Genomic DNA, 25,372 nt, shown 5'->3' with positions numbered 1-25,372 from the left:
TAGCGACCCTAAGGGCTTCCTGACACCGGGACAGCAAGAGGAGGGAGCGCGGTTCCTGGCCCGCCCCGAATCGCGGTCTTCGCCAGCCCCGCCGCCTCGCCAGACACCCACACCTGCCCCACCTGGCCGCTCCCTCCCCTAATTCTGCCACTTCCCCTCTTCCGGGAACCGGCGCGTCCCGGCCCGGAAGTGCGTCATCAGCCCGCGCCCGCGCCGCCCGCCGCGGAGGCCTGGGAAGCTGAGGCTCGCGTGCGCCGCGGGGAGAGGGACTGGAACGGAGGTCGCCCTGCCTCCGCGCCGCCATGCAGGTCTCCAGCCTCAACGAGGTGAAGATTTACAGCCTCAGCTGCGGCAAGTCCCTTCCTGAGGTGAGTCATCCCGGAGCCCTCCTTGCGGGGCAGCCGCCCCTCTGCTCGGCGCTGTCCCTGGTCTGTGTTCGCGGGGCCCAGATCCGCTCCGGTCTCGGGCAGGTGCAGAGGCGAGTAATGGTGCCCGGGGTGCTGGTCGCGGCTGGCAGACGAGGACGCTGCTGTCACCGCTCCAGAAGATGGACAGAGGGTGGGTCGGGGTCGAGGAGTTCTGCTTGGACTTTTGTGAAGTTCTCTAGGACAGAGGACGTGTCCCTTTGGGCTTCTGTGGGTGTTCACAGCCGCTGCCACACCGAGGAGGAAAACGTGGACAGATGGGTTGACAGACGTTTCTCCCTCATTTTAATGACCGTTCATCACCTGTTTGTTGAGTACCTACTATATGCCAAGTTCTTAGCAATACAGCGGGAAGCAAGAGAAATGCACACTTTGCCTCTGCAGAATTTATGATGTAGAGGGCAGGATTTTTGAAACTTGCTGAATTTGATTTTGTTCAGTCTTAGGACATGAGAGTTAAAAGGGGCCGGGAAAACCAATGATTCTCTGCCAGTCTTCTCATGTTTAAAATATGCAACAGATGCATGAGGGGAAGGCTGACTTAGCCAGGGTCACACACCCAGGCTCTGAAATTTGGTTTTGTATTTCTTATAAGTGATGGTCAAGCCTCTGTCCGAGCACTTCCAGTGAGAGGAAACTTTTGGCAGAAGCTCCTTTACATTTTCAGATGACTTGTTAGGTAGTGGTTTATTTTATTTTATTTTTTATTTAAAAAAAAATTTTTTTTCATTAGGGAACAAACAGTGTGTTTCTCCAGGGCCCATCAGGTCCAAATCGTTGTCCTTCAATCTAGTTGTGGAGGCCGCAGCTCAGCTCCAAGTCCAGTTGCCATTTTCAATCTTAGTTTCAGGGGGCGCAGCCCACCATCCCATGCGGGAATTGAACCGGCAGCCTGGTTGTTGAGAGCTCCTCTCTACCCAGCTGAGCCTCCCGCTGCCCCAGTAGTGGTTTTGAAACATGCCACTTTATAGCATGCCGCTGTTGGTCTGTGTTCCGCCTTTGGAAATCAGGATAAATAGAGCTCTTCCATGTATCCACCCCTGAAAGATTTGGAGCCAACGGGTAAATTCTTCCTTTCTTCTCAGAATTCTGGTTTAATAATTCCTCATCTTCCAGCTCGTCTTCACATAATATGATCCTTCTCCTTTTGTTCATTCTACACATTTGTTGAGAAGTGACGACGACATGCCGGAAGCCCTGTTTTGAGATGGGGATACGTGGTGAACGTGCCCGATAAGGTTCCCTGTTGGGAAAAAGGTTAATAAGTGAGCATACAAGAAGAAAACTTCAGATAATGATAAGTGCCTTGAGTGATGAATAAACTAGAAGAGAGCTGTTATGGGTGAAGTGTTTTACAAGAGGTGACATTTGAGCAGAAACTTGGATGAAAAAAGGAGCCAATCGTGAAGATATGGGGAAAAGAGTTTTCAGTACTGAGAGAACTGAAAGTGTGAATGTCCCATAGTGAGAATGCACTTGGCACGTTGGAGAAACAGGAGGCGCAGGTGTGAGGGGTATGTTCCGTGAGGGAGAGAGTGGGGGCAGCTGAGTCTGGAGAGGTGAGCCTCGTAGGGCAAGGGAAGACGTTAGGGTTCTCTTCTTAGTGCTGTTGGAAGTCACTTTGGGTTTTAGACTGGGCGGCTGTGTGGCAAATCACTGTAGCTGGGGGGGTACGAGTGGGGATGACTTAGGTAGTCCGGCTGAGAGACGGGAGGCTTGGGCTAGCGTGGCAGCCAAGGAGGTCCTCAGACGTGGTGGACTCGGGAGCTATTTTGGAGGTAGGTAATGGGACTTGCTAAGGGATGGGATGGTGGTGAGACGTTAAGCCGAAGCAAGGGAAGGAATCAAGAGACAACTCTTGGGTTTTGGATCTGAACAACTGGGTACGTGGTGGGGAGGGGGAAGTTAGCAAAAAGAATCAAAAGGTTTCTTTTTTATCCTTAAGGTTTGAAGTTCTAATAAGCACCAGGTGAAAATGTTGAGTAAACAATTGTGTGTATACTAGTGTGGTGATCTCTCTGAGTCTCTTTTAAAGTAATTCTAACTTATGAACAAATTGCCTATTTTGCTTTACCTACTTCAAATGTGAGATCAAGTAGCGTCTTTTTTTTTCTGTTCAACAACAGTGAGGCACCTGTTTAGTGCAAGAATAAGGTCATCAGCATCTCCAGGGCTCTTGCTAGGTTTCTCATTAAATTATCTGGCAATGGTAAAGTGCCGTTCTTTATTAGCTATGATTTTATAGACTACGGAGAGGATGGCAGAAATCAGTGACAACTTTCAGTTCTTTGGTGAACATTTTTTAAACTTTAGACTTACTTGTTCCTGCCCTATGCTGGATCTTTGTCTTGTGTGCTCTCCTGGAATGCTGTCAGTTCATACAGAGACTCTTGAATGAACTTTTCTTTCTTCCCATCATCACTGTATTAGAGATTTCTAGCCCTTTAGGTTCCCAGGCTCCAATTTAGAAGGAAATCTCAGTCCCCTCCCCTTTGCCCAAAGCTCGTTTGCTGAGGTTATATGAAACCAGTTATTGTATGACCTGCCCCCTTCTTGAGCAAACCTTGCTGAGAAGAGGAAATTGAACCCCCTATTAGAGGAGGAGCCTTGGTAATAAGCTTTTATTCTGCTTGTATTAGATTAATGTAAAAAAATGTATTGAGTGCCCAGAAATACACTTCAGTATCACTGTTAATTGAAACAACACTACTCAAAACAAAATCAGAGCAATATAATCACAAAGACCAGCATAAAACTATAAATCAATGCACTAAATACGAAGAAAGGCAGAAAGCCCTGGCACAGACTCAGGCCCCTCAAAGTATTGGACCTCCGCAAATGTACACACTGCCTCAGGCGTTATACTCAAGGTCTTGAGTGTGAGTCTGCATGGCCAGAGTCCTAAGATAATAATGGCTTGTGTCAAACACGGGCTCTACATTGGGTTTGTGCCTTTAGAAGTGACATCTGTTGTCACTTCTTTTTCTCTTGCTTTTCTTTCATTTCTTTAGGGTAGGGTTTCTTAACCTCATCATTACTGATACTTTGGGCTGGACAGTTCTTTGATGTGGGGGCTGTCTTGTGCATTGTAGGGTGTTTGGCAGCCTCCCTGGCTTCTACCCACTGGATGCCAAGAGCACACCTCCCAGTTGTGACAAACAAATGTGTCTTTAGGAATTGCCATATGCCCTTTGAGGGGGCACCATATTGCTCCTGGTTGAGAACCACTGCTTTAGGGTAATCATAATCGATTAGTACTTCCTCCTGTTCATGCAGTGGAATTGTGCACCCTGCTAAACTGGGGTACGTTAATTACAGAACAAAATCTGGTAATTTAGTAAATATGACTTTTAAAAGTATCATTTCTTAATTAGCAAGTGTCAGCTTTTTGGTCAGTTACTTACAGTTTTATTTTTCATAAAAATCCATATTTTAAAGAAACTTTCTCCTTTTAATGGTTTGCTTTTTAAAATTTCACTTAAATGGGTAAAGTTGCTCCATATGGTAGTTACAACCCATAATATTTGAGGTTTGTATTTTCCCTTAGATTGATTAGATGAATTAGTTTTCTCTTGTGTAAAACATGGTAGTTTTAAAAATGTATTCTCTAATATATGTAAATATATACAAGAAAAAAAATCCAGAGGGTATGTTAACAGTGGGGTTAGGATTACAGGATATTTTCACTTTCTGTGTTATATATCCCTATAAGGTTTTAACATTTTTTAATGTAAGCGTGTGTTATTTTTGCCAACAGAAAAACAATTCAAGTAAATATGTTTTAAAATAAAGTCTCTTCATTTGCTTTAGTGGCTTTCTGACAGGAAGAAGAGAGCACTACAGAAGAAAGATGTTGGTGAGTATTATTTTTTCCCACTTGAGCTACATTCATGATCCATGTTATAAAGCTTTCACTCATTTATTATTATCATACTTATGTGAAGCTCACAAAAATGCAGTGGAAAATAAACTTTTTGCCCTTTTCCTTCTTAAATCTTTTCGTGTGGTCAGTATGTTCCTAGTAGGTGTGGGATTTGATTTTACCCACTTAACATACTGATAAGTTAGCCTGTTACTGTTTTGTGGATAATAGCGGAAGACGTAAGACTCCTGGGTCAGAGACAAAAGCTCTGTTACTCACAGGGCACAACATATAGTATGAGCATCAGCATATCTTGGTCAATTCCCCTTGCTCTTAAGTCCCGTGAGGGCACTCAGCGTGACCCAGATGGATGCGCTGCGTGCAGTGGGTTTGTCGCAGCTGAGGAACACCAGGCTTAGGAATCCACTGCTTTTATAGCAAGCAGTGAGCAGCCTGTTCTTTGTCCAGAGGAGACATGTTACCTCTTCTGTCAAGGCTGCCAGCTGCTTAAAGAACACTGAGAAATGGCTCAGGAAATGGAATGGCCAGAACCTTACCGTCCTGCCATACCCAGCAAGATGGGTAGGAATGCCAGAGACCCAAGGGGACTGTCTCCTAAGCATTCCATGTGCTTTGTTCTCCAGTGTATCAGAATCCTTTTCCATTTGGTAAATCCATTTGTCAGTTTTTGCAATATAGAGACAGTGAACATTTTCTTTCTAAACAAAGTAATTTTACATATGGGACATATGAACATGAACAATAAAAGATCATTGCAGAAGATTTTGATTCTTTAAGTTACGGTAGTAGAGAAGATAGGCATGTAAAATCAGCTGTTAACTTAAATCATTTTGCATAATTTTTTTATTACGTTTTCTCCATTACAACTTGTCATATATGAAAGTGACTTATCTTCCCATATGTTTTATTTATTCTCTAAAAATCAGAGACCGAAGATACTGAAGGGGTTTCTGGATGTCAGACCAATACCCCAAGGCAAGAGTCTTGGAAGAGTAGGCTTTGTGTAGTACTAAAGTTAGAAAATTAAACTTTAAATCAAAGGAAAACAAAAATTGCTGCTTTAGTAATGTTTACTGATTCTGATTTCTTCTGTTCTCTCATTCCACTCCAGAATTCTAATATGTAAGAAAACAGATGCAGATTATTTAGAGGAAAAACTGGTTCACTGACTTTCTCCCAACCCAGCTCAAAACTATTATGTGTGTTCCATACTGAGTGGGCCGCCCCTACTCAGTTGGTCCGAGCCTTATATGTATGTTTAATAAACAAGGCAGCAGTGTGCCATAGAGTTATAAACAGTCCTTGTAATAGGCACATTGTTATGATAGCAACCAGCACGAACTCACACTTCTTGGTTCCCTTCTGGTAGGAGGGAACCAGTTTTTGTGAGAATCCATGTTAGAGTTTTGATCCAGAGAGACCTAGAAAGTCTCCTCTAGCCTGGATCCTTTTGGCTACAGATCAGCGGTGCTAACAGAGGCAGCGTGGTCACCGTTTCTTCTATAAACTTAAGATTTCAGAAGGTTTATTTAGGTTTGTTATTATTTAGGAGAAAGAAATGGTAAGATTTTTGTCTTAGCCATAATTGAATCATGATAGCGGTTTAATGTTTATTCTGTTCCCCTTTTATCCAGATCTTAAAACTGGATTCTTGATGCACTATTGTGGACTTTTTTTTTTCAATTAGTGGTGCTACTTTTTCCTTTTTGAAAAGTAAAAATAAGGTATTTAGCTTAGAAGAATAGTGTATGAGCTCAGAAACCGACTGTGTGGTGAGTAGGGCTGTATCGGTGTGCTTTCCCAAGGCCTGGAAACTCGGGGACGTCGTGGACCTGTTTGTAGCAAAGCTCTATGTGCTTTGCTTCCTGTGACACAGAATAAGACATGACCATTAAACGAGCTGTTTATTTTCACTCTTTGCAGATGTCCGTAGGAGAATTGAACTTATTCAGGACTTTGAAATGCCTACTGTTTGTACCACTATTAAGGTATCAAAAGATGGACAATATATTTTAGCAACCGGTAAGCATCTCTTTGGTTATGATTTATGTACATTTCATAGCACAAAATGCTGTGGTGGGGAAGGTCACTTTTTTTTATTACCCTAACATTTTACTACAAAAATTTCAAATATACAGAAAAATTGAACCATTTTCCCACCACCTAGATTCTGCAATAGTTTGCTATATTTGCTTTATCACATGTCTGTCTATGTAGCTCTCTGTTTGTCCATCCATCCATCCATCCATCCATCCATCCATCCATCCATCCTGGTTCTGAATGTATTTCAGAGCAACTTGCAGATATCAGAATACCCCATCCCTAAATACCTCAGCATGTATATCACTAACTACAGTTTAATATTTATTTATGGCTTTTTAAAAGGAAAATTTACAAATAGAGAAATGCACAGATCTTAACTGTACCGTTTTAACAAATGTGTAAAACTGTCTAGGTCAAACCCCAATCCAGGTACAGAATATTCTTTTTACCAGAACCGTCCTATATGCCCCTCAGTCAATCCCATGCCCACCCCCACCCAGGCACCACTGCTCATTTACTGTAGACGAGTTCAGCCTGTTTTAGAACTTTGTATAAATGCAGTCATATACTGTGTATTCTTTTTGTGTGAGACATATTTCACCTAGGACTTTGTATTATATTTGAGATTCACACATTGTTGTATGTGTCAGTAGTTCGTTCTTTTTAAATTGCCAAATAGTATTTCCTTATAGGAATACACAGTTTATTTATCCACTCTCCATTTGATGGACACCTGGCCTATTTGCACTTTTTGGCTGTTAATTGGAAAAGCATTGTGTACCAGTCTGTTTTGAGGATACTGCAGGTCGTAGGATGGGTGTGTGCTGAGTTGCTAAGAAGCTATCAGACTTTTTCCCAGAGTGGTCAAATCATGTTACACTTCCACCAACAATGAATGAGAGTTCCAGGGAAAGTCACTTTTAACATAATAATTTTCTGTGTCATATAATGTTTTGTATATCGCTAAGATTTTATCACTAATGTTTTGTATATCACTAAGATTTTATATTAGCAGTATCCAAAAAACATGAAATGGGAATATTGAATGCATTACAATTTAGAACATCACCCAAACATTTTTGGTTGTGATTTTGGTACATACATCCTATGAATTGTCCACATATACTTTTTTGCTGGTCTAACATTATCCATCTATCCCTTTTTCAGCCGCTTTCTTATTTGTCAGATAAGACATCTGCACGTCGGTCTCTTGTTCTGTGTTAATGGTTGTCTCAGTATTAACACTAGCCACATTTCTTAACCTCCAGTTTTAGGTTCAGAATCTATATATATAATACAGTTTTGTGTGAATAATTACATATTACATAATATACATACTATGTATATTATGTATTATATATCCAATATATCATATACGTAACGTACATATATACATGTATACTATACATAGTCTTGTGCCACATCACGTTGTTTTGTTCACCAACAGACCACATATACATTGATGATCCCATAAGATTTTTTTTTTTTGTAAATTTTATCGGGGAATATTGGGGAACTGTGTTTCTCCAGGGCCCACCGGTTCCAAGTTGTTGTCTTCAATCTAGTTGTGGAGGGCGCAGCTCACCATCCCATGTGGGAATCGAACCGGCAACCCTGTTGTTCAGAGCTCGCACTCTAACCAACTGGGCCATCTGGCCGCCTGCTCTCCCCTCACCCATAAGATTATAATGGAGCTGACAAATTCCTATCACCTAATGATGTCCTAGCTGTTATAATGTCACAACACAACATATTACAGGTTTGTGCTGAGGCTGGTGTGAGAACAAACCAACTGTGCTGTCAGTCATATAAAAGTACAGCACATACAATTACAGTTGTAGGCTGTGCCACCTGGGTTTACCTAAGTGTCCGCTATGGATGTTCGCACGATGATAGAATCACCCAACGCGTGTCTCGGAACGCGTCCCCATCGTTAAGCTACACGTGGCTTATAGTATGTGTGTATGTACGTGTCTGTATACTATACTATTTAAAACAAGACTTAGGCTTTGATCCATGCCGGTAAACATAGGACTATCCCATTCCTTTTCTTTTAAAAATATCTTTATTGGTTTTAAAAATTAGTCTTTTCCTTATTGCAAACATGATAAACTTATATAAAATGCAAACATCACAGAAATACATAAGATAAAATGTGAAAGGCCCTAAAATTGCACTTCATAGAGATAAACAATCACTGCTTATTCCTCCAACTTTTTTTCTGTGCAAACATTATCATTGTTGAGTTTTACAAAAGTGGGATCCTATTGTGCACACCAGTCTGCAGCTCTCACCGTGCCCGCTGTTGCCTTTCACTTGGCAGTCCGTTTGGCAGCTTTCCATATCTAGTCGCAGGCCTGTGTCATCCTCTTTATGAGCTATACGATGATTTACCATTGTTCATGTAACTATTTCCTAGCAGTGGACATTATATTTGCTTTCAGTTTTGGGCCGTTTATAAACAATGCTGCATGTCTGTGGTAGACTTGTGGGTATGTTCCCTTAGGACAAATTTGTATAATTTGAAATACAGATTTAGGGTATATAAACATCACATAGTTTAGAGATATTGCCAGATTGTCCTCCAAAGAAGTTGTAACAATTTATACTAATCACCAACAGTGTATGAGCATTTTTAACACTCACCAACACCCTATTAACCATCTTTTCATCTTTGTTATTCTGATGGACAAAAACCATTTCATTGTTTTAATCTACTTTGTTAGATTAGTTGTGAGGTGTATTAGTTATTTGTATTTCATTTTCTATAACTTGCTTGTTTATGTCCTTTTCCCATTTTCCTCTTGGAATGTTGGGGAGGGCTGCTTCTAAATTCTTTTCCTTTGATGTGGTTATAATGAATCCTACTTACCTCTGAATAAAAAGTATACTCAACATATCTGCAGGATGTTGACAGTGAAAAGTATATTCTTTAGGTTTTACATCGCACTAATTTTTTTATAGGAACATATAAACCTCGGGTTCGATGCTATGACACCTATCAATTATCCTTGAAGTTTGAAAGGTGTTTAGATTCAGAAGGTAAGTAAGAGGTGAAATTTGAATTCATGAAAATAGCCTTTTATATTTGGTTGCTTTTCTGCTTGTTAAAACAGGAATGGGTTGTGTATTAGTTTTCTTTGCTATATAACAAGTAACCATAAACATCTATGTATTAGCTCACAGTTCTGCAGATGAAGTCTGCCCAAGCTCTGCGTTGTTCTGTGTTCAGGGCTGAACTCAAGGCGTGAGCCAGGTGGGACTCTTATCCAGAGGCTCTGGGCAAGAATCCACTTCCAGACTTTCAGGTTTTTGGCAGGATGCAGTTTGTTGCTAATGGAGGACTCAGGGTCCTGTTTCCTGCTGGCTGTCAGCCTGTGGCCACTCTCAGCTTCGAAGGGGCCTGCATTCCTTGTTACCTGGTTCCCTCCACCTTCAAACCAGCAACAGCTCTTTCTTGTTCCCCTTCTCATTTCCCCTTCTCCTGCTAGCCGGAGAAAACTCTGCTTTTAAAGGGCTCATGTGATTAAGTCTCCCCTTTGCCGTATACTGAGACATAATCATGGGAGCCGTGGTGTCTCATTACATTAACAGGTTCCACGCACTTGCTCCAGAGAAGGGGACTATACAAGGGGGAAGTCAGTGGGATTGTTCTTAGAATTCCGCCTAGCACAGAGGGCAGGGTGAAACGGGAAAGTTCAGGTATTTTTATCCGGTTGCCTCGAGATTGAGGGGAAAGAAGTAATCGGATATGTATTCTCTTGTTTTACCCTTAAAAAAAAATTCCATGTGCTGCTAATAACAACTATTTTCACTATTTTTGTTTAGCAGGTGTACTATGAATGAGTAAAAAGTTACTGTTATCATTTTAAAGCAACAATTTTTGAATGTCTATTTTGAACATCTCAGAAAAACTGGCAAAATTTAGAGGTCATGTTTTGTGAATTTATTTTTAATTCACTTCAGTTCTGCAGAAATCAAGTTGATCGGTATTGAGAAATTAATTATAAAGCCTTTAATTTTCCATTTGGTGTTTTTGGGGCAATATAATATAGCAACTTTGTTCTTCTTTTATGTAGAGGCAAAATGGAAGAAAAACCTAGTATAGGTGTATAATTTTTGTGTTGCATTAGAATCTTTGTATCAAGTGTGCATTTTTATTAAAAATGTGGATTAATAATTGTATTTTTTTGCTACTATTTTTTATTTTTCAGTTGTCACCTTTGAAACGTTGTCTGATGACTATTCAAAGGTATGCTTGATTGGTTTGTACTGGCTGTCCTTAAAACATGAATGAGTGGAATTTATTTTTATGCTAAATATTTTTATGATGGTCTCATTGTTAAATTAAAAATGGGTGTGTAGTAAAGTAAAACCTATCATTTTCTATTAATATATTTTTAAGTTGTCTCATTGTGATACATAGTGTCTTTTAAAACAACAGTGATAGAGATAGCCTTTGGCCAGTCTAATATCAAAATAAATTTTCCATATCACATAGGAAAACTTATTGTATTTTTAAGAATTGTAGTAGTCATCTTTTTAAGACCATCTTAGATTCTAGATGTGTGATTTTCATTATTGCATTTAAACTATTTTGCCAGGTTGCTTTTATATTTATGTGAGAAGTAAAATAGCAGTGTCGTACACATATGTTTAATTTTCTTAACCCTGCAAGTAAATAGTTGTGACATATTCTGAAACAGTTCAGAATACAGCCAAATACATACTTTTTTTCTTCCATTTCTTTCTTTGCCTTATTCAATTTAAAGGAAAAATTTTTAGTGATGTCAGATGTCATCTTGAAGGAAAATTGAATTTTCTAAGCTGACATGGCTTTATATATTGTCCTCGGTTCTGGAAACTATGGAGTACGTTCTATCCTTTTGATTATGGTAGCCATTTGTCACGTGTTTTGGGACATGTAATTTTACAACATATTTGATCTAGATAGTGACAAATTTGCTTTTAAATACCACCTGCACATTTTAAAGATACCTTCGTAGTACATTAAAGTTTATACAAGTATATCAAGCCCTGTGTGATAATTATGAGATGATTAAAATGTGTTCTTAAGTAAAATAGGAAATTACTCAGTGAGGTTACTGAGCAGTGCTCTATGTTATGCAGTAGCGGTGCCAGAAAAATGAAGGGTGTTTGTTTTTCAGTTAGAAGGTAACGTTTGCAGAAAAACTATCTAGAATGCAGGAAGGCATTAAGTAACCACTGGAGAGGTTTGATTCTTAATTGTGATGGAGAGTTGTGTGTATACACATTTGTGTTTACGGAGAGAAAGAAGGAGGGTGAGAGAGATCAGAGTTTTTCTTATTCTACCAGTTTTAGTGATGATGAAATAAATACTTTACCTAGAAACCTAAGCAAACTCACTTTCTTGTTTCATTTTCAGATTGTCTTCTTACATAATGATAGATACATTGAATTCCATTCACAATCAGGCTTTTACTACAAAACCAGAATACCAAAGTTTGGAAGAGATTTCTCTTACCATTATCCGTCATGTGACTTGTACTTTGTTGGCGCAAGGTATTGGGCCTGATCACCCTTCGTTTTCTCCTTTCCACCTCCCCAGGCAGCTTCTGTTCTTAACATTGAGGAGAGGAATTTAAAAAAGACGTGATCCCTGCGCTTGCTCAAAGGGTGTAGGTCCAAAGTGATTGGCTCATTTAGGAATTACATCCTTGGCTCTTATTAGCACTGGTGCTCTAAATCTAGAGAGAGAGACATGGGTCACACTGGTAAAGTCAGTTTCTTAGCCTCATTGCATGGCATTTAAAAATTTCTTATTCTTAAATCCTACTTCTTTATGATTGTAAAAATAATTCATATCTCTTTTAGAAAATTGGGAAAATGTAAAAAAGAGTAAAGAAAAAAAAAATCACCTATAATTATGCCACTCAGAAGAAACCTTTAGTATTAGTATTTTATTGTGTTTCTCCTTGTATTTTCTTATAAACACATAGAGATACATTTTGTATCTTGTGTTCCTTCCATGTTACTTATAAATAGCAGTCTACCTAATGACTTGATAATATTTCCTTGGCACATGGGTGGTTTAAATCACTTTTATACATGAACGAACTCTTGCATACGGTGATGATTTTTTAAGTGTACATTTTTGTATTAGTTTTACAAAGGAAAGTGATACCTCCCTTCTGAGCGATTTATTTATTTCTAAAAAATTCTATTTGCTTGAAGAAAAGTTCATTGCAGTCTACCAGATTTTTAACATTATGCATTACTTTTCAGCTCTGAAGTTTATAGATTAAACTTAGAACAAGGACGGTACCTAAATCCTCTACAAACTGATGCGGCGTGAGTATTTTAAGAATACTGCTGTATTTGTTTTGGCCAGGAGATGGAGCCAGATGCTCAAGTTACCAAATAATATGTGTTACGTTTAAGCAGTGCTCTCTGCGCAAATTAATCAAAAAGTGTACTGGTTTTCTAAACAAAAATTCACGAAAATACCTTGTGCTTTCTTAGCCTGTGTTCTTGCCTTGGGAGAAAATGTATTGAGACAATAGAATGAACCTTTATTCTCGTGGCCATGGAATAATATTTCAGAAGGAAATCCTTCCTTGTCTTATCCCCTGGCAGATAGAATATCGCCCTGGGGATCAGAAACTCTGGTGACTAAGTGCGAAGCACTTAACCCTTTCATGCCTCAGTGTTTGTCAAACGCAGTTGAGTGAGAGAATCTGCTTGTCTTCTTCCTTCACAGAACTGGGTTGACTGCTTATGTAGAAAGTTTAGAGCAGTCCTTCCCAGGTCAAGTGGATGCTAACGCTGTCTCCCTTATTGCTTTGCTTTTTAGGGAGAATAATGTTTGTGACATAAATTCAGCACATGGCTTGTTTGCCACAGGAACAGTAGAGGTAAGCCTACGTTGACTGTATTTTTTTAAATATTTGTTTTCCATTTGGTAGTGAATGGAGTTTTATTTAAAGACAGTTGCTTGGTTCCTAAGAGCAGGGTGCTAATGAAGCGACAAACCACTGGTTTGCTTTTTTTATGGAACATTGGTGATAGTCCCCACAGACACAGCTTAGCACTTCTGCTGCTGCAGACTGTGCCCCGAGAGCACCTGATGTGGCATGCTTTGACACTGACGCAGGTCACTGCTGGCTCCTGGCTCCTGGGGAGCAGTGTGACAGCCATTCTCATTAACAGGAGGCGATGTGTCATGGAGTCTCAGCTCTCTGCTGCTTGTTACTTGGATGACTGTGAATTACTTTCCCTGCGTCTGTTTCCTCCTTGGTGAAGTGGAGATAATGCTTACCTTGCTAACTTTATGGAGGTGCTGGTGAGAATCACATGAAACAACCTTATATGGAAACATTATAAACTGTAAAGGCTTGTAGGATCATGATGTCTACACCCTGTACAGTAGCATTCAGTAAATACATATTTTCCTTTTAAACTGCAATACGTTTGAATCAGTGTCCTTCATAATTGGCAAGTATTTTTCTAGATTTCCATTTTTAATTGCAGTAATGTTAAATACTAATAGTAAAAAAGAAGCAAATATGTCAAACATACATATTTAAAGTGTCTTTTGTGCCTTCCAGTAACCAAATCTTACACCCCAGAGGTAATTCTAATGGTTTGCAGTTTTATCCTTTCAGGTTTTTTTCCTATGTATATGTAGAAATACATATGTGTTAGTAATATATTTTTTAAAGATTTTTATAAAAATGAAATTATACCATGGTTCCCACTTGCTTTTTTTTTTTTTTTTAACATAACAGTATATAAATGTGCATCTTTATACATTGGTACTTATAATTGCTTTTAATGCTAAGCTAATTATTTTAAGCACTTGGAAAGGATTTCATTGTTTGAATGTTCTGTAGTTTATTGAGCCAATCACACATGGATGAAATTTAGATCTCTTTATTCAAATTATTTTTACGTTAAGAGATTAAGATTTGAAATGGGACACATGATGCTGATTCAACTGAAATATGTAAAACTATGTTGAATGTCTTATAATACTATTATGCTTAAGTCAGGCCAATGAAGCATTCTCTTGGTAATTACTTTTCTTGAGATTACTAAGGGGAAGGTTTAAAATAGTTTTCTTGAAAAAATAGATTTTAAATAGAGGCCTTACAGAGCAATCTAGGCTAGCTATCAGGAAATGTGCTCTGAAAGAGAAGTTATGTATTAGAGCCGGCTGCTCTTCCACCAGCTGTTTTAAGACCAGCTCTGCCACATGTTGAGGGGGGGAGCAGACACCCCCAGGCCCAAAGACTGGGGTTCCTGAAGTTCCTTGATTACTGGGGGCTTGAAATTTGGTACACATAGTCAGACCAGACTTTAAAAATTCATTTTTACATCAATTTTGATACTATGTTGAATTTTGATTTCTTCTGTGACAGTTACTGTAATATTGTTGTCAAAATCAGTAAGGGCTTGCTTTTTTGTGCTTTTTGAAGTAAGTTAGAATGTAGGCTTTAGCAACAGCAATATTCACATGTAGGTCACAGAAAATCAAAATGGTTTGGGCTACAGAACCATTTTGTATTCACTCTGGGATTTATCTGTATACCCATTTTTTATTTTTGAAATGTGACTTTTTTATGTCCCTAAAGTGATCGAATATTAGACCATTTGGAATTTTGAAGACAATATTAGACCATTTGGAATTATTTGCTATGTGATTTATGAGAAGTCTCTTCCTTTATTCATCTTTCTGACAGACACATTTGTATTATAGTAAGCGATTAATGAGATCAAGCCTTCCAGTGTATTCAAGGTCTTGATTTTAAGATTATTAACATAGTAAACAGTTATTTTTAATCTTTGTCTGTGTTTTTAACGGATTGTGGACATATTTCCAGTACATGTATAGCTACGCCATTCTTTTTAATGACTATAGTGTTCAGTTAAATGGATCACGCCATTGCTCCATTGCTCTATTGTTTGCAGTTCTCTTTTTCATTATTTTTGCTTTATTTTCCCCCAGATTTTTATTTTTAAAAAATTCACACCTTCTGAAAAGTTGAAAACATAGTTCACTAATCACATTCATTTTGTACATTTGCTTTCTTTTCTATAAAAATATGTGTATATGTATATAAAATACGTTTTTTTGAACCATTTGAAAATGCATTGCAGACATTATGACATTTTAGTTTTAAACACTTCTAAAATATTTCTCTTAAAAACAAGGACTTTCTCCTATTAAATCATAATACTGTTATCATCCCTAAGAACTTTAACATGTTAAATATTTAACATTGATATGGTAACATAACTATTTTAAATTTTCCTGGTTATACCAAAATGTCTCTCGCAGCTCCTTCCCCCTCCACCTGACCAACCAAACCAATGTCCAATCAAAGATCATACATCACATTTTGGACCTTTTTTTTAAACCAATAATATTTTTCCTTTTTTTTTTTTAATTATAAAAGAAATTCAACTCATGGTAAAACATTTAACATTTAAAAAATATATAAGGTAAAAAGTTATATTTTTATTTCCCATGAGATACCAATGTTAATAAGGCTCTTTTTGGTATTTGTCTAAAAATTTTCTGGCGACAGCCATTATTTTAAATTACTGGTTTTTGTTTGCTTAGGGTCGAGTGGAATGCTGGGACCCGAGAATTCGAAGTAGAGTTGGCCTGTTAGACTGTGCATTAAGCAGTGTCACAGCAGATTCAGAGTAAGTAGAAATTAACTTGCAGTTTAAATATTCATCAGCTTCTGATATAAACATATATCAATACTAAATTAAAACCAATTGCTAAAGGATGCAGTTCTTTAGACTTGTATCTGAGGTTGTAGTTTTTGTGATAGTTTTACATAAAAATCCTTTCCTGTAAAAGATCACTAAGTTAGTAAGCCAGATCGAATTCCTTTCTAAACTGCTACATATAAGTAGAATGCATTGTTTATTTAGTTGCTGTGGAATTTTATTAAAACATATACACTGCAGGAATTTATATTTCCAATTCTGTGGTATCTAGTGATAGAACCAGGAGTCCACCACTGCGATTAACAAGCAAAACAAGGTGGTTTGCATTCTAAGGTGGAGGGAAGCAAGTGTTTTGATATCCTCTTGCTCTTATATATTGCCACTTTCTACATTTAAAGCAATTAGAAAAGCAGTACGTGCTGGGGGTTGAAAACCTCTAGAAGCTTGAATTAGTAAGAAGTATAAGCTCCCTGTCCTCTCCCACTCACCAGAGTGGTTCCTGTTGCACTGTCTGGTACATATGTCATCAGACATTTTCCTATGCGCACATTAGCACATATTAATGTCTATGCAGACTTGTCACTCTCTAGGTCAGATCCTTGACCTGGGGTTATTTGCTATAACAGAAAGAGCCCAAGGATATTGATTAAATACAGCTTGGTAGAAATAATAGCTAACAGATAGTACTTTCTACTTGCCAGGTAGTGTTCTAAGTTCTTACATATGTTAACTTACTTAACGCTCACAACAGTCTTTGCATTGGGTACTGTGTATTTATTTTACAGTTGAGGGAATATTGCATAATGGCATATGTAAGTCATTAAGAGTTATGTTGCAAAACCATATTTATTTCTAGAGAAAGACGTTCCAAATATACCATTAAGTGGAAAAGCAAATCATGCAATTTGCCTATATGGTTTTATCACATTTTCATAAGAAAAACATGTACTTATAGGGAAAAATATCTGGATGTGTACCAAAATTTTAAAAGCAGTTTTGCTTGCTGTTTCAGTTTCAGGTGATTTTATTTTTTTATGCTTAGCTTAATTTTTTTCTACACAAACATTATAAGCTGTCAACCTCTGTATTTGGCAGAAGTAGAGTTCTAGAAGGTGGAGCCAATACAATAAGAGAAAGAAATAAGTGTAAATATTGGATAGAGAAGGACAGTCTGTCGTTATTTGCAGATGACATGATTATCTGCCTGAGAAACACAGTAGAATCAATTGGAAAACTGTAGGAACTAATATGAGAAGTAAATCGGTTACAAAATAAATGTACAAAATCAGTGGCTTTGATATTTATCAGCAATGTCCAATTAGATACAATGGAAAACAGTTCTCATTTATAACAACAAAAATTGTAAAACACTAACAGGTGAACAAACTTAGTACTTATATGAAGAAAATGACAAAATTTTATTAAGAAAAAAAAGTTTGAGTAAGCGAAGAAAAATAACATTTTACTACACTGAAAACAGATTCGAAAGTTCATTTTGAAGAGTAAATGACACAAATGATGTGGATGAGAGACCTCAAGATTTCAAACTGATGCTTCATCGTAGCTATGGGATGAGGCTTTAGGTGGTATGAGAAACGTGAGGATGCCAGCAATCAGCGGCCTGGGCTCTAGGTCCTGTTCCAAGGCCACGAAGACAGTAGTTTTGAAATCAGGACTATTGTCCGCTTCTGACTTGTCTAGCGTCCTTTCCACCTCACGCATTGCTTTGGGTGCTGGTACTCTCGGTTGTTGAGTGAGAAGCATATTTCAGATTCATGGCCAAACCATTCATCTTTTTCTGTCACTTTTAGAGATTCTGGGGTCCCCATTTGGACCCTAGTCTGTTATTTTAGTTTGACATAGCTAAATTTAAAAAGGGAAATGGGTATACCCATGCCTGAATATAAAATTGTTTCCTCTTAAGCAAAAAGGGAATGTTTCTGTAAATACCTTATCCTGGCTTAATTTAAATGAAAGATATTATCATACTGATTCTTTTTCATTGGTTTTATATATTCAGAGGCTTTTTCTTGGTTGTTGTAGCTACTTTGAGAATATTTCTTACAGTTTTTAAAGATAGATTGCATTTATATATAAAGCTTATTTTTTATTTTGATTAAGAAAGTTTGGCTACAATCCTTTTAAACAGAAGGCTAGAAATGCAATTTTTCCCATTAGAATTGAAGTGAAGATTAATAATGAATTTGTTATTTGGAAGGTTTGGCCTTATATACCTGGCACTTGAATATCTTGCCTTTCAGGATAAACAGTTTACCAACAATCTCTGCTTTGAAATTTAATGGTGCATTGACCATGGCAGTTGGAACATCCACAGGGCAGGTAAATATGTTTAAGTTGGAAACTTCACACATAAGTGAGCATTTCAGAGGCACGTATATGTACCGTGGGAAACATCCACATATCTATTCACCGTGGGAACAAAATGAGGCGGCGTCGTTTTGGCCAGAGCACTCCAGAATGCTGCACTCTTAGTACCTAGAGAAATTCTGGTTCTGGCCTTAACGGTTGGACCAAGAGGCTCTCGAGCTGAAGCTACAGCAGAGGATGCCTCCGACATTCTTTTGACTGTGGTTTAGAACAGCGTTTTCCACAGTGTGTGGAACAGAATTCTGTGGTCAAAATATTTGGAATTCTGCCCAGTTCTTTCTGCTGGAGAGTCACAGTGCATTTAGATATATGGAAGGCTTTGAGAATTCCCGTAGACAAGAAATGTGTTTAATAAATATTTCCAAACTGTATTTGTCCAAGGCATCTGGTTTTCACTCAGCACCATGAGCAAATCCCATGCAGTGAGTCGTCAGGGGAACACACCCTGAGGAGTACGAGTGAAATAACCAGAGGTTTAACGCCATCTTTTCCTTCTTTCCTTCAAGGCAGAGCCCACACACTTACACGTTTGCTCTCCCCCCAGAACAGGTCTCAGACTCTGCTTCTAGTAGAGTTACTACCTCTGTCATCAAGGTCTAGCGAGGACCTGTGACCTGGGCCGAAGATCTAACTGCCCCAGGCCCCTTGCCTCCTCTGACGGCTCGGAACCCTGCCTCCCTACCCCCCGTGATAGCCTTGCCACCACCTCTGTCTTGAATCTCCCAGAACTTTCTTCTTTATGCCTTTTATTCTTGTTGCTCTCCCTTGTTGTGACTGTGCTTGTGACATAGTTGGCTCTCAATGTATATATTTGTGCAATGCACACAAATTTGTACGGACTTTCCTTTTTGTTCCTTTCTTAGTATAGCTCGGTGGTTCTCAATCTTAGTGTGCCTAAAGGTGACTCTCAGGGTTGAATTCATAAAACCATGTACTCCAAGGGTAAGTTAGATTTTTCTAGAGCATGTTTGCTGGCTGACTTTAGAATCTTTGTACCCTGGGTAAGGGTGTTCATGTGTTCACAGAAAAGTAATAAAACAAATGGCAGCCACTTTTCTAAGTTTTAAAAGTTACTTTTTAAGAGAAAGTAATTTTGTTTAAGCAGAAATGCCTTGTGTTTTTCTTTCAGGTTTTACTATATGATCTTCGATCTGATAAGCCGTTGCTAGTGAAGGATCACCACTATGGGCTACCCATTAAGTCCATTCATTTCCAGGACTCATTAGATTTGATTTTGTCTGCGGACTCTCGAATTATCAAAATGTGGAATAAGAACTCAGTACGTATTCTTGTTGTGGAAATTACTTATTTGCATACTTTCCTAATATTCCTTTTCTTTCTGCTTTTTTGAATAATACGAGTTCTTAAGAAAGAGCTACTAGGTATTCATTGGGAAGCTTAGTTGGAAGTTGTTACTTCAGGATAGATAATATTCATATTTAGATAAAGCAGTCAAGATTGCTCAGTTCGTATTAAAGTTTTCCTGGTTTGCTAGAACTGGCAAGCATGTTTACATGTACAGTTAGGTGGAGAGTAAATCATTGTTTAAAAACTTTGATCCATGAGAAGCCCCCTAGACCATGAGGCTCTCTCCCAACCTTAGGAAAGTTTTAATGAACTACTAATTATCTTTCCATGTCAGTATTATCATACATCTCAGTTTCATACCTTTTCCCTATCTTGGATTTTAGAAATGACACCTGTACAATTTCTTACAGTATTTTTCTTTAAAACTATTTTCTTAAGAATATTTGATGTTCTCTCCCCTCAGCTCCAAGTATTTGAAAAGTAACAAAATCCTATATTGCTGGTTTTAATCTGCCTTCTGCTTTTTATGTTAAAACCTAAGTCTGAGAGAAGTAAAGGTTAGTTCATTAACTGCCGTATTTCCCCGAAAATAAGACCGGGTCTTACATTAACTTTTGCTCCAAAAGATGCAATTAGGGCTTATTTTCAGGGGATGCCTTATTTTCTCACGTACAACAATCTATATTTATTCATGTACAACAATCTACATTTATTAATTTATTCATGTACAAAAATCTACATTTATTCAAATACAGTCATGTCATTTTCTTCTGGAACATCGTCATAACTCTCCAAACCCCAAATTCCGCCTTGAATTTCTTGCACCTCCACTTCCTGTAGAACCATTGGCCCCAATCTCTCATGTCCAGCAACAGAGCTCTCCTTAAATGAGCACTTCTTGTCCATGTAGCCTGCTCGTAGTGCATTGGCAACACAGCTGTCAGTGATTTTATCCCATGGATTCTTCACCCAAGTCACGGCCTCTTGCAGGTGAGGCTTCACAAAGTTTCCACGCTGATTTCTCTCCATTCTATTTTCAATGTAGTCATTGATTTCCATGCGCAAATGGTCCTAGAGTGGCTTGTTTATTGCAATATCAAGAGTCTGGAGATAGGCAGTCATTCCTGCGGGAATCATTATTTGATCTATTCTTCTCTCTGCAAGGAAGTTCTTCATGTCTTTAGCGCAATGAGTGCTGGCTGAATCCCAGGTTAGCAGACTTCTTTGGCCACCTCTCAAAACAAGTGGCAGCATTAAATCGACCCACTTCCTTATAACTGCTTGTGTGCACCGGGCTTTTTCGGTTTCAAGAACATAAATGCCTGAAACACGTTCAACCTTATTTTTCTTGCCCTTAGTGATGATTAGAGGTGGGGCTTTCTTTCCATCCAGACGAATTGTCAAAATACAGGTAACACGTGCACTTTGTAACCAGTGGAGGGAACGTAGATTGATGAGGCCCCCCCTCTGATCAATTGTCGATTGAGATCCTTGGCCCATAAACACTGCAGTTTCATCCATAGCAATCATGTTGGAGAGTTGGTGTTTAGAAAAGTCGATGCCGTCAACAAAGGACTTGACTGCAAGTGCACGTTTAATAACTTCAGTAGCTTCCAGCTTGAACAGTGTTGTCGATCTTAGAGACAGTTCATATCGCTGAAGGAAGCCATCCAGCCAGTGTTGTGACGCTTTGAATTCTTCTGGGGGTATTTCTAACTGGTGCCATTGCAAGGGCAAATGCTTGAGTATCAGCCCGCACAACCAAAGCCTTTGCTCTCCTGTCAGCAATCCATTCACAGATGATGTCTTCCAGCTCAGGAAATAATGGTTGCTGACCTGATCCACACTTGCGCTTCTTAGCATTTCCCTCATCCACCTGTTGACTGAGGTTATTGTACTCTGCTCGCCATTTTCTGACCATTCGGAGATCCAACTTCTCTTTACAGACAGCCATAAGATTCTTGCCCCGGGAGTCCTCCACGATTCCTTTCTTTACTTGACGGAATAGCTCTTTCTTTTTGCACTCATTTTGTCTGGGAGTCAAAATGTTATTCCCTTTAAATCTATCATTAAATCAAGTGTTAATTGAAGACTTACGAGACAACAGTGGCAACAAAAATGATGCCAGTTAAGAATGATGGTCCACACAAAAGCGACGAAAAATTGCAGGCACCAAAATTCACAAAACATTTGTTTCACTTGAGTGCATTAAGTACGTCCATTACAACACACAACGTATTGAATTATGAAGATTCATATTAGACACAACCACGTCTGTTCACTACCAAGTGCGCACGTTATTCGTGCATTGTACTCCGATTGGTCATTTGGCAATAAGTCTCGAGTGTGTCTGGTTACATAGGTGTTTACCTCTTGTCCAAAGGCGCCCGCTTGGGTATTTACAAATACTTAATTATAGTTTATATTATTTATTTTAAGTATTAATATCGATAATGTTATTTACTTATATTTAATTATATATTAATATTATTTTATAATTAAATACATCCGTCGTGTGTTGCAACGGATGTACTAAATGCGTCCGTCTGGCTGACTACCTTAACTGGGGCTTATTTTTGGGGTAGGGCTTATATTACGAGCATCCTGAAAAATCATGCTAGGGCTTATTTTCCAGTTAGGGCTTATTTTGGGGGAAATACGATAAATGGGGACACAAATCATTTAGTATAGCAATTGCTTTGGAGAGTTCTTTGTATTTAATTAATTACAAACTTAGCATCTTTAGTCAAAAAGTGTCACTTTTGTTTTTCCTTTTCATCTTTGAGATGAACGGGGTGGAAAGCCCAGCAGCCTCAGCATTAGTTGCCAGAGGCCAAGCATCAATCTTACCCGTGGGGGGGGGCTGCCTGTGCTCAGGGCCCCATCACAGTTCAGCTGCTTGTCAGAGTCCCTGGCTGCTTGGACCATTACTTTTGTTTTTAATTTTCATTTGTTAACTCCCAAAGTATAGAGTTTGCTTAGCTTACTTTCTTTTTCCCTCTGGATCTTTGTGGAGCTTCAGAGTTATCCTGGGGATGTGTTCTGCCTGCAAGCCGTGGTCCCGCATAGCCCCCTCCTGTGACTGTTTTCATGAGTGAAGAAGGGGGAGGCTCCCAGCTTCTCTTAGTTCTCAGAAGAACTACCCTGCTGATCACTAGGGGACTGACTGTGCTACGTGCTGCTGTTGGCTTTGGGTTGGGAAGGTTCTGAGGGCTTTCTGAGGAAGAGTCATGGTGTCTCAGGCAGGAATTTTCTCTGCTCCTTCTCTGATAATCCAAACTAATTTACTTTAAAACAATATTTATTTATAATACTACAAATGCAGACGTTTTATTTTTAAAAATTCTTAAGATACTGGTAAAGTGGAAGTTATCCTTGCCCTGGCTTGTGTCCTACCTAAAGGTCATGACTGTTCACCAGTCTGGATGTAGCCTCCCAGACTGTACCTACTGCATAGTTTTCCGTAATGTGGGTTTCTCTTAACTGTGGCACCTTTTCTGTTCCATACTATTATAGTTCTCTTCTCCCCTACCTTTTTTCTTCCCTCTTTCCTGCCTGTTTCAATGGGAATTTGAGAAGAAAGGGAGGTAGCTGTGTGAATTTCATTGTCTTGAATTAGAACTTAGCTGCTGTTTTTCACTGAGCATGAAATAACCTTCTTCCTCGTACTTTGACTATACCTCCCCCCCGCCATGGGAGTCCCTAATAAGGGGTTAATATATGCAAGAGCTGGCAGACATTTTCGGCGTCAGTTCTCAAAATAATCTTGCTGCAGTTGCTACAGTAAGTTTTATTTTGCCATTGTTGTTATGACTAAATACTCCCTCTGACCCACACCCAAATTTCTTGGTTTTGCTTGACTTGCTTTTCTTGTTCATCTTTTTCATCACCTTTTCCATTCCCATTTTCTTATCTCCTGTTTTTTTTTCTCTTCTCTTAATTTTTTAAAAAAGAGTATACTTCCCCTCACATTTAAAATAAAAATGTCTTAGGCTTCACGATATAATAACTAACACTTTACGTATGTGTAGGGTTGCATTTTGTAAGTTATTATTTATCCATTGTTTTATTTGATCCCCCTCAACCCCCTGTAACATGGGTCTGGCAGATACTGTCATCCTTTTGCCATGTTGACCGTCTCTTCTGCGTTGGTTTCTTTGAGTACAAGTTTAACTAGGAGCTGTTCTCCAGATTATGAGAATTTTTTTTTAAGTTGTACAACTTTATTTTAAACTTTACCCTTTCCTGTTGTGTGGACATTATCTTTAAAATTTTGTATTTATTTTCTTTGGTAAGTCATCGCTCCCCCTGGGTCTCAGTTTCTTCATCTCTAAAATGAGAGCATTTTATAAATTGATAAAATGAAATGTCTAAGCTTTTTGAAAAAAATCATTCAGTATAGCAATTGCTTTTGAATTCTATGAGTTCAATTAGGTGATTTTATTTCTTTACATACCAGTATGTGGTTGAGTTATGTCTTCAGTGTGTTTTCTTTATATGACATTGCCGAAAATTGTCTTCCTTTAACTATTTTAATAATGCCCTTTTGCTTACTCTTTTAGGGAAAAATATTTACTTCCTTGGAGCCAGAACATGACATTAATGATGTCTGCCTCTATCCCAACTCAGGTATGCAGGTTGTAGCCCTGGGGCATTCAGTGAGACAGATCTAGGCCATGCTTCGTTGGGGTGTAAACTCATAAGACAGGGTTTGGCTTAGTCGGGACAATTCTTGGATACTGTATCTATTGGAAGAATCGAGCAGGAAGTGGTGTGGATGATTCAGAAAATGGCTCTTTCAGTGCCTCAGTTCTCAGCCAGCCTGGCTGTTAGAAACTGATCTGCGTATATAGGCAGGTGGCAGGTGAGGTGCTGCTTTGGTGAGCTTGTTGGCACTTTTATGTGATTAGTAATGGTGTGTGGAAATCGAGGTTAGGGGTTTAAAGAAGGCCAGGCTTGTCTGATAACCACAGGCTCGTGAAGCCATGGGTTTTGGTATATTCTGTGTTGTATGCTGTTCAGAAAATTACATGGCAGGTTTCGAGTTTAACAGTACCTTTAAAGTAAATCTGTGAAGAATTGGGGTGTGAGAGAAAATGAGAACAGTTCCTACTCTCAAGCAGTGCTATAGTCTGACGACAGACAAGCACAGATAATTTTGCTAGCGGGATCCAGGCAGAGCAGGAAGAGTTGTATTATGTATGTACAGACAGCACTTTGACAGCATGTTAGAGAGGTTTCGGCCAGAGCAACTGGAGATCATACAGAGATTTCTGTATTGGGTGTGGAGTGATGAGTGAGATTTGATGGATAGAGTTGTGAGATAAGGTGATCCATGTGAAGGGACAGTGTGAGAAGAGCAAAAAGGATAGGATAAGATAGGGTAGGGTAGGGTAGGGTAGGGTAGGGTAGGGCCGGGTAGGGTAGGGTAGGGTAGGGTCGGGTAGGGTAGGATGCCATACGATATGATACGTGAGGCTTGTTTGGGGAAGGGGAGCACCTCACGTGCTAGAGCTGTGGTGGCCCTAGGAAGAATGAAGTGGGAAGGCAAGTGGAGGTCCAGGAATGACACGCAGAGTGGTTTGGGCTCTGTCTGTAG

General features: G+C 38.9%; 1 protein-coding gene across 1 annotated transcript in view; it reads left to right on the top strand.

The window, feature by feature from the left end:
* The first annotated feature begins 207 nt into the window (after positions 1 to 207).
* The window catches only part of NOL10 (nucleolar protein 10), a 78,675-nt gene continuing 53,510 nt past the window's right edge, over positions 208 to 25,372 (top strand). The window contains exons 1-12 of the mRNA XM_019749090.2: positions 208 to 368; positions 4,236 to 4,281; positions 6,232 to 6,330; positions 9,316 to 9,393; positions 10,566 to 10,603; positions 11,759 to 11,895; positions 12,619 to 12,684; positions 13,187 to 13,247; positions 15,959 to 16,044; positions 18,339 to 18,417; positions 19,595 to 19,744; positions 24,336 to 24,402. Coding sequence (XP_019604649.1) covers positions 303 to 368; positions 4,236 to 4,281; positions 6,232 to 6,330; positions 9,316 to 9,393; positions 10,566 to 10,603; positions 11,759 to 11,895; positions 12,619 to 12,684; positions 13,187 to 13,247; positions 15,959 to 16,044; positions 18,339 to 18,417; positions 19,595 to 19,744; positions 24,336 to 24,402 — 973 coding nt within the window. The 5' untranslated portion in view covers positions 208 to 302. The remainder of the gene's footprint in view (positions 369 to 4,235; positions 4,282 to 6,231; positions 6,331 to 9,315; positions 9,394 to 10,565; positions 10,604 to 11,758; positions 11,896 to 12,618; positions 12,685 to 13,186; positions 13,248 to 15,958; positions 16,045 to 18,338; positions 18,418 to 19,594; positions 19,745 to 24,335; positions 24,403 to 25,372) is intronic.

Source organism: Rhinolophus sinicus, linkage group LG05 (assembly GCF_036562045.2).
Source record: "Rhinolophus sinicus isolate RSC01 linkage group LG05, ASM3656204v1, whole genome shotgun sequence".
In the NCBI taxonomy this organism is placed as follows: Eukaryota; Metazoa; Chordata; class Mammalia; order Chiroptera; family Rhinolophidae; genus Rhinolophus; species Rhinolophus sinicus.
The sequence above is the reverse complement of the archived record's forward strand: the minus strand, read 5'-3'. Positions and strand labels throughout refer to the sequence as shown.